The 14,055-nt window shown below is 53.2% G+C and overlaps 1 protein-coding gene across 1 annotated transcript; it reads left to right on the top strand.

Annotated features, from left to right (window-relative positions):
• Window positions 1-288: 288 nt before the first annotated feature.
• Window positions 289-12,996, top strand: ERLIN1 (ER lipid raft associated 1). Its single transcript, XM_083866146.1, has 11 exons — window positions 289-435; window positions 1,247-1,328; window positions 1,678-1,724; window positions 5,240-5,301; window positions 6,528-6,653; window positions 7,571-7,644; window positions 8,077-8,135; window positions 8,680-8,771; window positions 9,240-9,329; window positions 9,604-9,683; window positions 9,867-12,996. Exons 1-11 carry the CDS (start codon window positions 323-325, stop codon window positions 10,083-10,085), a joined length of 1,044 nt encoding a protein of 347 aa, XP_083722272.1. The 5' UTR covers window positions 289-322; the 3' UTR covers window positions 10,086-12,996.
• Window positions 12,997-14,055: the final 1,059 nt, after the last annotated feature.

Below are 14,055 nucleotides of genomic sequence, written 5' to 3'. Positions count from 1 at the left end.
GAGAGGGGCAGGGACAGGATAGCAACATAGCCGCGATAGGGAGGGCACGGGGACGGGACAGGGCCGGGGCCGGGCGGTGACGGGGGCAGGACTCCGCGGGGCCGGGGCGGGGCGGGCGGTCCCTCCGGCGCAGCCCCCCGTGCGGGGCGGCCGGCCCTGTCCCCGTCAGGCCGTGTCCCCGGCCGGGCCCGTCCCGTCCCGGTTGTGGCGGGTGTCTCCTCGCTCTCGGGGGCGGTGCCCGGCCGGTCCCGCCCGCCGCTGACGGTGTTGCTGTGGCAGGGCAGGGCCCGCGGAGCCCCCGGCGCCGGGAGGGGATGCGAGCATGGCCATGGCCCAGGCGGGGGCCGCGGCCGTGGCTGCCACGGGGCTCCTCGTCTTCCTGCTGTACTCCGCCATCCACAGGGTCGAGGAGGGACACCTGGCCGTGTACTACAGGTACGGTGCTCCTGGGAGCCCTCCCGGAGCTGGGATTCATCCCTGGCCCCAGAGATTGCGCTATCCTGCGCTTCCCTCCGGCTTTTCCTCCCTGGGTGGGCAGCCCTTGTTTCTGCTCCCTTCCACCCGTGCTGGTGAGTCCCAGACACCCTGGCCCCATGCAGAGCCCTTGTGGGTTCTGAATCCTCAGCTGCTTTTCCTGCCTCTCCTTCCTCCCTGCCTTTTTCACAGACTGGATTTCAGAGCTTAGTGGACCGCAGCTCTGGGTCTGTCCTGCCTTGCCACGTCTGTCGATCTCTCCCCGTACCAGCAGGAGCCGTCACCTTTGTCCCAAACTGTTACCCAGCCAGAGCTCCCGCTGTGCCAGTGCTTTGGAATGTTTTCCCACTCAGCACCGTGGGCCGTTTCCCTTTAATCACTGGCGTGTTGAGCAGGAGAGCCTGGGGGCTTTTCCTTTGTGCTTTGGGTGAGGGGCTGTGCCGAAACCCAAACTGGCAGCACATCCCCGGCTGGATTTTTCCATGGTTACCAGGGAACTATTTAGAGAGGAGAGATCTGCGTTCCTGCAGCTCTGTGCAGTGTTGCAATGCTGGGGGGGTGTAGCAATAGCTGCCTACTCCAAGAGTTAATGGCTCACAGGCCTCACAAGAAGTTGCAAAGATCAGGTGCACTCAGCCCTTTTGTTGGGGAATTGCTGGCAGATTCAGGGCACTGATGCAATTCTCTGTGATCTCTGGCAGTTTGAACTGTCCCTGCTTGCCCTCAGAGCCAGCCCTTGCTGAGCCTTTCCCTGTTGTCTCCCTCTCTGCAGGGGGGGTGCGTTGCTGACCAGCCCCAGCGGCCCTGGCTACCACATCATGCTCCCCTTCATCACCACCTTCAAGTCCGTGCAGGTCAGTGCCCTCTCCCTCCCCTGGGGAGCCAGGATTTGTCCTCCTGGAAAGCTGTCCCCACCAGGTGTGTTGCTGGGCCTGGCAGTGTCCTGCTCAGGGGGGACACTCCGTGTTTGGGGCTGTCACCTTGTCCCAGCGTGCCCAGAGCAGGGAAAACAGGCACAGCTGCCTGTGCATCCCCCAAAGGCAGGTGAGGAGAAGCTTTGCCTTCTGCCCACACCTGCAGGCATCACAAGGGAGGCTAAGGACACTTTTGGCTCGCTGTTCCCAGTGTGGGAGTCTGGGCACAGCAGGGCCTTCCCCAGAGAGGGGAGTGGTTTGTGAGCTCTTGGCTGTGTTTGTGTTGCAGACCACGCTGCAGACTGATGAAGTGAAGAATGTGCCTTGTGGGACAAGGTAGGGCTTCCATTGCTATTTCTTCTGGGTGCACACTTTGGGGTCATTTGCATTCTGGAGTCATTTGTCTGTCTGGGTGTCCCATCCCCAGTTTTTGCTTTACCTCTCCTGTTTGTACCTGGCAGCATTAGGTGAATACATTAAACAGAGATTGCAGTGTTGGGACACAGGACTTGGAAGTAAAGGCACTTACCATAAAATGAATCCCAAATGTACCCACATCTCTCCCACTATAGCAGAACAAGAAGGAGCACTGGCTCTTGCTGGAGTTGCTGTTCAGAGCACCTTTGCATTTATTGTGATGTTAATCTTGAATTTTCCTGGGTTTCTGCCTTCAGTTACTCTGACACCCTGTTGCTTTGCTCTGCCCTCAGACAGATGATTTCCACTCTGAGCCTTGTGGCTGATACAAGTGCTGACCCCAGCAGTGGGCAGAAGTTAGCAGGGAATGGGAATCCTCCTGATGGGATGGAGTTCATTTCCAAATGAAATTCCTGCTGCATAATTAGGCTGATTCTTCACAACCTACTTGAGTTGTAGTAAGCAGGAGGAGAGAGCTAGTTGAGTTGGGTTACAGATCCTGTTGTGTTGGTTCATCCACAAGTTACAGTGATGACTCTTCAGGGTAAAAGTAACCTGGTGATTCTCCTTGTCTTTTCTGTTCAGGGTCCTCAGCAAAATTTCTGTTTAAAAAAATAAATCAGTGGTGACTGGAGTGGTGACACACAGTGACCACATTGAAATTAAAAGGTGAATGCTAGTGGCAAAGTTAATAAAACAGTTAATTTTGATCAGGTTTAACCTATATTAACTTTCTTGGAGTTGTTCAGCATCAGACATTGCTTGGGGTTAAATATTACCATAAAGGTCTCATGGTTTTAATTTTAGATCTCAAGGGTTTTTCAGGAGTATCTGTAAATGTTCATGTTCAGTGCTGCAGCTTTCACAGAAATGGTTTGGGATGGAAGGGACCTTAAAGCCCATCCAGTCATCTTCCCCTATCCCAGGCTGCTCCAAGCCCCAAAGTCCAACCTGGCCTTGGACACTTCCAGGGATCCAGGGGCAGCCACAGCTGCTCTGGGCACCCTGTGCCAGGGCCTGCCCACCCTCCCAGCCAAGAATTTCTTCCTTATGTCTCATCTGAATTTCCCCTCTGTCAGTCTGGGCCTTTTCCAGAGTCCTTTTGTGGTGAGGTAAACAGTCTTTAGGCCAAGCAAAAGGTCAAAGGTTGAGGCCAAAGCCAGCCTCAGCCATTCTGTACTTCTATGATTTAGGAGCTAAAAATGAAGTCCCTGTTGAATTTCAGCATTGTGGGCTTTGATTGTGCAATGCAGGTGGTTGGGAAAGTAGAGGCAGTAAAAATGGGCTTTAAACCATCAGACAGCTGGTGAAAGCAGTTCTCAGTTAATAATTGAAGACACTCCTGACCAAAGGTCCCAGCAGCCCTGCCCCTTTCTCAGGTGTTCCTGCAGGAGCCTCTCAGTTCCCTGCATTTGCAATCCAAAGGCTGCGGCTGTTCGATGCCAGAGCTTTGCATCCACATTTCCATAGTAAAACATGAGCTTAGAAATAACAAATGGAGCACACGTGGAGTGTCACTGGCCCAGTTCAAAGTCTGTTACCAGAATAGATCCTAAACAGTTTAAGGGTTTGTATTTCCATGTGAAACCATCAGATTTTAAAGGCTGGGTTTCTCTTCTGCCAGCCTTATATTCCTGTTCCCTGTGTCTTTACCTATGTTGGGAAGCTTCTGTGTGGGTGTCCCATCCCCAATTTTTGCCTTACCTGTCCTGTTTGTACCTGGCAACATTGAATGAATACGTTAAATAGAGATGTTAAATCCTGAGTTAGATCCCGAATTGTCTGAAGCTTTTCCAGGTGGTTTTTTGCTACCTGTGTCCATCTCCTGTGGCATTCCCTGGATGCTGTCTCCTTGTCCTGTCAGGTCAGGCAGCACTGCTGCCTAATCATCCCATTTCTACTATGCACAAAGTCTATGTGTTTGATCCTCCTTTTATGGATTTCTCCTTCCAATATGGATTTCTTCTTGTTCTTCTCTCCCTGCAAACTTTGAGTGGCACCTCTTTCCTCAAAGCCATTTCATGACCAGCAGGACTGATAAAATTTATATATCCTCCACCACACCACATAAACATGTGTGAATTATTCATAATAATGGAGTAACAGTGGATAATATCCCACTTATTGCCCCAGACTGGCTGAGATCCTCTGCAGGGTTGTTGTGGAAGGTGGTGGTAGAGTCAGACAGTCCTCACTGGTCTGAGGTGCCATTTCAGACACTTTCCTACCAGGAAGGTGAAATGGAGCTGTGGATGAGTCCTGATAGGAGCCAGGGTGTTGCAGACACTCTCCTGTTCTTTCTAACATCCCTTTAAAACTGAAGTCCCAGATTTGCAGCAGACAAAGTCTATCCATCACCAGTGTTTTTAGCTCATAGTTGTCATGAAACAGGTTTGGAGCAAGCACAGGCTGGGCTTGGGAGGCCAAAAGAGCACAGACACAGGCAACTTCAGGTTGTTTTTCTGCAGACTTGGCTTTGAGCTGCCAGAGATCAAGATGTGCAAAATAAGAAAAGGAGTTTGTTGTGGGGGGTATGTTTGAGTTAAAACATCACAGAGACTGAGTTTGGAAATGTGGGAGTTCCACTGCCAGGAATGAGCTGTCTCTAAACAGTTCCTGCTGAACCTTCTGGTCTTTGATATGCCTTTGTCCCAAGGACATCATCACAAGAGTATTCTGCTTTAAAATTAAGGTCTCCAGAGACCCAGAGCTGTTGAAAAATAAGTTGTTGGTTTTTTTTCTTTACTGTAGAGTTTGTGCTTTTTTCTGGTGTTACAGGCACCCAGGGGTGGGCATGACTTTCTGAAAGCCACACCACTAAGAGCACAGGCTGGAGACAAGCCTGACCTCTGATTCCCCCTTTTCCCTGCCACTGTGGCAGCACATCCTCCCTTGGGGAGAGGATTGCCTGCAGGCTCCCTCTGCTGAGCTGCTTGTGGTGATCCTGGAGAGCCACGAGCACCATGACACTGGAGCTGGGAGCATGAATTGGAGTCTGCCACATGCTTTGTTCCTTCCTTTCTACTGGGCCTTGCCAAGCTCCTGCTGGAGTTAGTGATGGTGTGAATTAAACTAAGGGCTTTTTCTATTTACCATGTGTTGCTGCCTAGAAGAGCTGAGGTGTGTCTGCATTTTGTGGCAGGTGTCACCTGCTGTCCTTGCTGCCTTCCCCTCTGCTTTCCTGATAGCTGCAGCCACATTCCTGTTCAGAAACATTTTCCTTTGGTTGGTTGAGAAGGAAATCACAAAGGGGAAAAAAGGTGCCTTGCCGGAGCATGCTTGTGATTTATGCAGAGAGAAGGACTGGGATTTGCTGCCATCTCATTGCAAAATGCTCAGAATATAGTAAAAGAGGGATAAAGATGCCTTTGCATTAAATGTGTTAACTGTTAACAGCTGCAGTGGTCACTGATGGACTCTCTTTTCCCTTGCAGTGGTGGTGTTATGATCTACATTGACCGAATAGAAGTTGTGAATAAGCTGGCCCCACACGCAGGTATTTCCCATCCTGGTCCAGCAGGCAGAGCTGTGACTGTCTTCATTCATCCTGTGCATCTATGTCTTGGTTTGCAGGACTTCCCCTTTTCCATTCCAGGAAAACTTCCCCGTGTGTTTCCATTTCTTGTTAACCTGACACCTCCCAGTCCTGTAGCGTTGATCCCAGGTGCTTCCAGCTCAGCTCTTGAGACAGCTGCAGAGACTAAACCCCTGTAGGAGCCTCTTACCTTCTTATTTCACCAAGCCAAAGACACAGACAGCTTGTTTTGTTCAGCAGCACAGCTTAGTGCAAAACTCCAGCATTGCTGAGACACTGGAGGGTGAATTCCTGTTGTAATTCATAGAGTCATGGAGGGGTTTGGGCTGAAAGGGACCTTCAAGATCGTCTTGTTCCACCCCCTGCCATGGGCAGGGACATCTTCCACTCTCCCAGGTTGTTCCAAGCCCCATCCACCCTGGCCTTGGACACTGCCAGGGATCCAGGGGCAGCCACAGCTTCTCTGGGCACCCTGTGCCAGGGCCTGCCCACCCTCACAACCAAGAATTTCTTCCATACATCTCATCTAAATTTTCCCTCTGTCAGTTTGAACCTATTTGCTGTGTCCTGTCATTCCAGTTCCTGTTGCAGATTCCCTCTCCAGTTTTCCTGTATCCCTTCAGGCCCTGGAAGGAGCTGTGAGGTCTCAACACAACCCTCTCACAGCCCCAGCTCCCCCAGCCTGGCTCCACAGGGGCGGTGCTTCAGTCCCTTCAACAACTCCATGGCCTCCTCTGGACCTGCTCCAACAGCTCCATGCCCTCCTTATGTGGGGGAGGAGCAGGGCAGAACTGTGCACAGGGTTCCAGGTGGGGTCTCAGCGGGAGCAGAGGGAGGGAATCCCCTCCCTTGACCTGCTCCTTTTGATGCAGGATCTGGTTAGCTCAAATAGTGGGAATGATCCTTGTTTTCCCTTTACAGCAGTACCTGTTTCTATACACGCAGGTCCTGGGGTGGCTTTGCTGTTTCATTTGTTTATGCAGATGATAAAACAGGACCAGGCAGTACATCCTGCCATGGCTGCTCCTTGAAGTTGTGTAATCCCAGCAGCACCTGACAGCTGGGCAGGGCAGCTGTGGCTTTGGCTACCCAAGTCCTGAAAATCCCTGTCCCAGTGCTGCCTGGCTCCTTCCCTGACATCCTGACCCGTGCCAGGGGTGACCTGTGGTGGTTCTCTCCCTTCCCAGTGTACGACATCGTGAGGAATTACACCGCAGACTATGACAAGACCTTGATCTTCAACAAGATCCACCACGAGCTGAATCAGTTCTGCAGTGCCCATACCCTGCAGGAAGTGTACATTGAGCTGTTTGGTAAGTGGATGGCAGCTGGGTGATCCCAGCTGGGATCCCACTGGAATCTTCCTGGAATATCTTACAGCTGGCCCCTTGGAACACACTGCCCTGTGCTGAAGTTGCAGTGTGGAATCTAGCTCCTTTTACATTCACACGCCACTTCCCCTGTCACTTTAGTGACTCAGGTGTCTTTGTCTTTCCCCATCTGCATGTGGGAATTTGATTTCAGTCTTTTCCCACCTATTTTGGATGCCCACAGCAGCCACTCTGCTCTTGTGTGTGCAGTGGTGCCTGTGGCCTTCGCTATGACAGTGGATTTGTCTTGTTCTGCTTCTGCTTTTAATCCCCTGCTTTGTTGCTGGATTCACTTTTGTGTTTTCATAGGCTCCTTCTGGCTGCCTCTAACAAGTGAGGGCTGGAAGGTTTTTCACAGGGAGTAGCAGGAATTAGCAGCTTCAGGATTTAGCACAAGTCATGTTCTCCTTGGTGGAGCTATGCCCCAAAGACAGAACAGGTTCTGTTTCTTCTTGAGTGGCTGAGCAGGGGAAAAATGGCTTATGGAAGAGAAAAGGTTGTTAGAATTTTAATATTAATCTACTCCTAGTGCTAGTCCTAGTGCTGGGAAGAGATAGACTTCTACCACAGGCTCTGAGCATTCTTTCTTGCTGAGATGCTGAAAGCCATTTGCACTTAGTCCAGATAACACAAATTCATCAACAGCTGAACTTCCCTAGTCACTAGCACGTGACTCTCTTTTTGGGAATGTTTTTCAGGGAGTATATGAAGGGAAACAATGTACTGGATGGTCTCAGGAAGCATCTTTATCTTACACTGTAGAGTTACCTTCTCTTCAAGGCCTGCTGACTCTTGGCCACACAAACTGTGGCGGAAAATATGATAAACCAACTGGTCTCTCTTTTGTCCTTCAAACACAGATCAGATAGATGAGAATTTGAAGTTGGCCCTGCAGAAAGACCTCAATGCCATGGCACCAGGTCTCACTATCCAGGTGGGTTGTGGCCTTCCAGTAATGAGGGATTGTAAAAGGTGGAGAAAGACTTTTTGCCAAAGCCTGCAGTGACAGGACAAGGGACAAGAATTTTAAACTAGAAGTTTAAATGTTTTATGAATGTTTTATGCTAAGGGTGGGGAGGCCCTGGCACAGGGTGCCCAGAGAAGCTGTGGCTGATCCTGGGTCCTTGCAAGTGTGCAAGGCCAGGTTGGACATTGGGGCTTGGAGCCTCTGTCCCTGGTGAGAGTGGGTTGGGATGGATGGCAGGAAGTAGAAATGTAGGACACCTCTGGGGGATGCTCAGCTGTGTCACCCAGGAGGATTAGGCACTACTGTCCACAGTGGCTGTTTTTGCAAAGAGATGTCTTGGTTATTCAGATCGCATCAAAATGTTTCATTCAAAATGTCTCCCTTTTTCTTCTTTCACAGGCTGTGCGTGTTACAAAACCCAAAATTCCAGAGGCCATCCGAAGGAACTTTGAGCTAATGTGAGTAGCTGGACGTAAAATTGCCTTAATTACTTTTGAGGGTGCTGCACAGGCACTATGCTGTTGGATAGCTCTTCCCTGGTGCTGGGGGAGTGAGAGGTGAGCTCCAGGCAGTGTGTGCTTGGCCAGGTGCACTTGTGCCCTCTGTTTTCCATTTCCACACTGAAATCAGGGCTCAGGGGTCCTGATGTCTTGCCCATAAGCTCCTCTCCAGTATCTCTTGGAAGCCTTTGGGCCAGAGGAGATGCTGTTGGATCTCCCTTCACCTTTGGTTGAGCAAGCCCAGCTCCCAGCCCACATTGCCCTGCTCCTCATCCCGAGGGCTCAGACTGGACTTGCATCCAGATGTGGCCTCAGCAGTGGCAGATGGAGAGAGGGATGATCCCTTCCTCTGGCCTGTGCTCACACAGCTGCAGGCAGAGCCAGTCCCCTGGCTGTGAGCAAGGGGCTGGCAGCTCCCTGGCCCCTTGTCCCTGTGGCCTCTCTTGGGATGCAGAGCTGCTCCTCATTACCTTTCCCCAGGATAACTCCTCTCCCCTTGCAGGGAGGCTGAGAAGACCAAGCTGCTGATTGCAGCCCAGAGGCAGAAGGTGGTGGAGAAGGAGGCAGAGACAGACCGGAAGAAAGCACTCATTGGTAATGTCAGCACAGGCTGAGCCTCCATTCCTGCTTCCCTGCCAAGCTGGGGCAGGATGTTGTCATCCATCACTGACAGCTCCCTGAGGGAGGGGCAGCCAGGCTGCACAAGCAGTTGTTTTGAACATCTGGGTGAAAATCCCACAGCAGCAGAGCAGGGAGCACTTCTGTCCTTCAGCAGGGATGGAGGAAATCACTCTGCTGGAAAAACTGCTTTGGCTTGGAGCTCCATGTCCCTTTGCCAGAGGGATCACACTTGTAAATGGGATGTCAGCTCTGCAGACATCAGCACTGTGTTGTCCTCTTGTATCTCTGCTGCTTGGAGTAGAGACTGGCACTGAGTGGGAAGGGAGGGAGCAGGAAACTAGCTCCTGCTGTGGCAGACCCTGCAGCCACGTGCTGGGGTCAGGGTGCTGGTGCTCAAACCCTGAGAAGCAAATTTCCCAGCTGAGCCCGTTGTGATTGCAGAGGCAGAGAAGGCTGCACAGGTGGCTAGGATTCACTACCAGCAGAAGATCATGGAGAAGGAAACGGAGAAACGGATTTCTGAGATTGAAGGTAACCACACTGCTGGGGGTGGTGGCAGGTGGCAGGAGGTACCTCAGACCTGCAGAAGTCCTCGAGGGTGCTGCAGGGGTGCAAGGCTGTGCACTGGGATCCTTCCTGCCCTGTGCATGGAACTCTCCAGGAAGCTGCAGGGCAGGTGCAGGGCCAGCCAGGCTGTCACAGGCACTCCTGGGTCAGCTGGTCCCTGTGGGATGAGGGCTCTGTGTGATGGGGCCATTCACTTCCCAATGCTTTCTTTCCTGTCCCCCCTCTGCTGCTGTGTTAGATGCTGCATTCCTGGCGAGGGAGAAGGCCAAAGCTGATGCAGAGTACTACGCTGCTCGGAAGCTGGCTGACTCCAACAAGGTGAGCACTGGGAAGCTGTCACTCACTCTTCCTCCACACAGGAGATCGGCTCCAGGTGGGCAGCACTGGAGAAACACTTGAGCTAACAGCCTACACACCAGGAGGTGGCTGCCTGACATGAAAACTAACACCACAGGTTCCAGAAAGTTGTCTCTTAGAGTCTCTGGTTTCTGTTTGTTGTAGCTGAAGCTGACCCCTGAATATCTGGAGCTGATGAAGTACCAGGCCATAGCTGCCAACAGCAAGCTGTACTTTGGCGACCGCATCCCCGGTGTGTTCCTGGACTCCTGTGCCTTCCAGCAGGCCAACCTGAGGACTGCCCACGAAACCAGCCTTCCTGCACAGGGAGCCCCAGAGACCTCTGCAGAAAGCCCCCTCAGAAGTGAGGAGAGCACTGGCTGAGGGAGGCAGAAGGGAACCTGAGGAACCCGGTGTAGCTCAGCAGCGAGCCCGGCTGTGACCGGGGACGAAGCCCCGTGCCACTGGGGCGGATGCAGCACATGCCTGGACATCTTGTGTATAGGTGGCAGTTGGGTTGATTTTCTTCTAGCAACAGATTGCAAGGGCTCTGCCTCTTCCATTTCTCCCCCTATTAAATTGGTGCTTCCAAAGGAAGGGATAATCCTGTACTAACATACCTATACTGGAATATTAAACGACAGACAGCAGGAAAGCCTCCCAGGGTAGGTGCAGTTATTTAGCAGGCATTACTCTGCAGGAAGGAGATGTGGCTTTGAGTGCTGTGTTGGTGCATGCTGGTCATTGCTCAGCACTCCTGGCTGAGGCTGAGTGAAGAGGAGGTTCCCCTCATCCTGTTGCTGAAGCTTTGCTTGGTGAAGGTTTCTGCTGATGCTGTTTTGATCTCAAGGACTCCAGTGGAGTGGACTCTCCTTGGCCAGCGTGCTCCTGCTCAGGGCGAGGAGTGGTTTGCTGTGGAATAGGTTATTGGAGTAGGATCTGCACAGCCATAATATTCCTATAGACAGCAGCACTAGATAACGACTTGGAGGAAGCAACCTCTGAAGGGATTCTCCAATCCCCCTCTCCAAGGAAGAGCCTTGCACTTGCTGCCTGGGACTGACTGTGGTGTTCCCACTGGGTGGCTGAGTCTCATTGCCTCTTAAATCAGATTTCAGGAGCACCTTCGAGCAGCAGTTTGAGAACAGAGCCTGGCAATTTGCTCAGATTCCAGCCTCCCTGTAAGTCATTCACCAGGGAGAGGGGGCTGATTTTCTACTACTCTTCCGTGCTGGCAAAGTGAAGAGAAGAGTGAAAGGACCCTGCTGTGCAGCAGATCAGATGTTTGACACTTCAGTTGCAAAGCAGGTGAGGCATTGCTGCTCCTGCATGCAAAATCCACTGCTCCAGGAAGTGGGACCTGCTTTGTACGTCCTTGAACAGCCACGGCAAGGAGTGTGTCCCTGGTCCTCTCATCCCTGGCCAGGCTTGCTGGCAGGTGGATCGTCTGTCCTGATTTATGTGTTCATATATCTGACCCTGCTCCTGGTGTGCCAGGGCAGAGTGAGGGAGAGGTGCTTGGGGAGGGAGGAATCTGCTGAGACAACCTGCTTTCCACTTTTCCTCCCCTCTGCTTGTGAGGATGTGCTTGCTTTTAGGGCCTGCCCCTCGTGTTCTGTGAGGATCCAGGGTGCAACATCTGGGGAGGCAGCTGGCAAGAGCTGGAATGCTGTTCTCCAGCTGGGAGCACCCCAGCACTGCCTGCTGCATGTTCACAGACCTGCTCTCCCTGTGCATCCCTCCTGCTGTCCTGTCCCCTCGGAGCAGCTGTGCCACCCTTGGAGAACCCTGAGGGTGGTGACACTCCAGGCACTTGTTGACCTCTTGAGATCCTCTGTCCTGCCTCCATCTGCAGCCTCATGGCAAGGGGAGGGATGTGTTCAGCTTCTACCATTGAGAAACATTCAACCCAAAACAGCTTTAGCTGTGCTGGTGATGTCCCCAGAGAAGGTGTGTGGGCTCAGGCTTTGCAGTGCTGTGTTCCCACCCCATGTGGCTGGGCTTCGGGGGAGGCAGTGTTTCTGCACAGGGAGGTTCAGTGACACACGGTGCCTCAGTGACACCAGACACCTCCTCCTGTCTGTCCTGCCCTGTCCTCCCTTGCTGGGGCAGAGCAGAGTTGCGTTACCCCTGCCCCTTTTGCAGGGTGTAAGACATAACTGTGGGACTTTGCAGCAGTTTTGGGTGGTCTTTCTTGTCCTCCACCTGCCTGCAAACTCCCAAGGCTCAGTTGATGCTCTGCTCCAGAATCCCAGCTCCTCTTCCAACCCAGCCATGGCAGGAGCCAGGGATCAGGGCACCAGGGCAGAGAGGGAGTGGCAGTGTGTTTCCTTGTGTTTGAAATATCTCCTGGAAGTGCTGCTTGGCTTGGAGGGTCCCCTTTTTCCTGTGGGATGGGCTTTGAGGAAGCAATGTAGTCTCATCTCTGCCCTGCCACCTCAGTGTTTGCAGCAGGCCCTTGGCACAGACACAGCCTCTCCTCACCCCAGCAGCGTGTGCTTTGATTGGACTTTGGGCTGAGGGCAGGCTTTATAGGCTGGGAGAACTGCTGGAGGGAGTGCTGGCAGGGATGTAGTCTCCATGATTTTCTTCATGTTTACTGGAGTTGGACACACTGGGCATCAGGGATGGCTGGACAGAGCAGGTTCTGCCAGCCTGGAAGTGACAAGGGCACAAGGGGAACTGCTGGGAGCACTAACAAGGCAGTTCACACCTCTCCTGCAGCGATCAGAGCAAGATGTCCATGCAGGGAGCAGGAAAGCCTTCCAGGCCAGTGCCGGAAGAGCTGCTCCTCTTTGGATCCGAGCCTTGCTTTGCCTCTGCACTGTCCAGGTGGGTGCATGACCTTGCCTTAAGTGGCTGTCACTGGCTCAGTGTCTGTCTGTTTGCATCAGCCACCTCCCTGTGTGGTCTGAGGGACCCCAGGGGCTGCTCCCACAGTGCCAGGTCTTGCAGCAGCATGGATGTGATGCCCAGTGCCTTCTGCAGCCTCCTCCACCCCTCCCTGCTTCCCCACCCCGCTGCAGCAGCCCCAGTGTGTGCAGGAGGGCTGGCCATGGCTTTGACAGCCTGGTGTGGGCTGTGCTGCCCTCTGAGCCCCAGCTGTGAGCAGGGCCATGGCTGCAGACAGGATTTTGGGATTGAACTGGCTTTTCTCTCTGCTCCCACGACCCACGTGGGCCTGTGACTAAAGGGGTCAGCCCCTGGATGCGCATCTCCTTAAGGAAATACGATACAGACGTCAGGTTTACATTCACACTGTTCAGTTCTTTTGATAAAGCAGAATAAAATTATTTTGTTACCATTTTTCTGGATGGTTTCTTGTCCGAGGGCTAGTGGCATGTGAAGTGGGGAACCCCTGTACCTCTTCCCCTGCAGCAGCACTGCATGGTGTGGATGTCCTATGGTGACTGCCACCCTGGGAGCCCCACGAGAAGCCCGTGCTCAAAGCAGGCCACAGCCAGGATGGTGCTGAGCATGAGGGGACTCCCTGCAGCATCCTGCAGCCCCTGGGGCAGTCTGGCTCTGTGTGGCTGGCAAAATGTGCTGCTGTTTGGCCCCTGTGGCTCGGTCACTGGGTTGGGGAGTTCAGCTCCAACCCTTTTCCCCCTCTGTGATCCCCACACAGCTCCCTGCCTGCTGCCACCCTGCTGTCCCCTCCTGCCCAGACACACCCCATGACACCTCTACCTTCAGTCTTTATTGGTATAAAAATCTTGAGCCTAAATTATATCAAAAATGGGAGGCCTGGTTTTACAGCACGTGGCTCAAAAAGGTCACATAAGGGTCATAAATAAATGGCTGCAGTAAAAAGGCTCCCAGGGAATTCCCTTTTGAACAGTAACTTAAGGAATAGTTCCAGAGACAAAAGCCCCATGGGGAGGCCAAGCCCAGCTTGGACCTGCCACAGCCCCTGGTGCCATCCCTCTGTGTGATGTCCCCAGCCAGGGCTGGGTGTTCCTGGGGCACGGTCCCCACGGAGCAATGATCTCCCTGCCCCTTGAAGGAGCCCGGAGCTCCTCTCCGCAGCCCCAGCAGGAAGGGCAGGAGGAGCAGGACACATTCAGGACGTCGGGAGAGAAGGCAGCAGCTCCCAGGGCGCAGGAGAGCCTGGGCCAGCGTGGGGCAGTCTCCAAACCGGAGCTGGCACTGTCCCCGCTCCCGCTTTCCTTGGGAAGCCCCGGCCGACGGCTCCCCCTGGGACACCCGTGAGGCTGCCGAGTCCATTAAGGCACAACTCGAGGATCTGTAAACACTGGTGCCCACTCCGGGCAGGGTCCGAGGGTCCGGCCGGCAGTTCAAGTAAGGGTGGAAGCGAGACGATGGCTCCCCAGCTGTGCCACCCAGCCGACTG

The sequence above is a fragment of the Zosterops lateralis genome, assembly GCF_965231275.1.
Source record: "Zosterops lateralis genome assembly, chromosome: 8".
Taxonomy (NCBI): domain Eukaryota; kingdom Metazoa; phylum Chordata; class Aves; order Passeriformes; family Zosteropidae; genus Zosterops; species Zosterops lateralis.
Note: the sequence above shows the minus strand (reverse complement) of the source record. Positions and strands in the feature narration are given on the sequence as shown.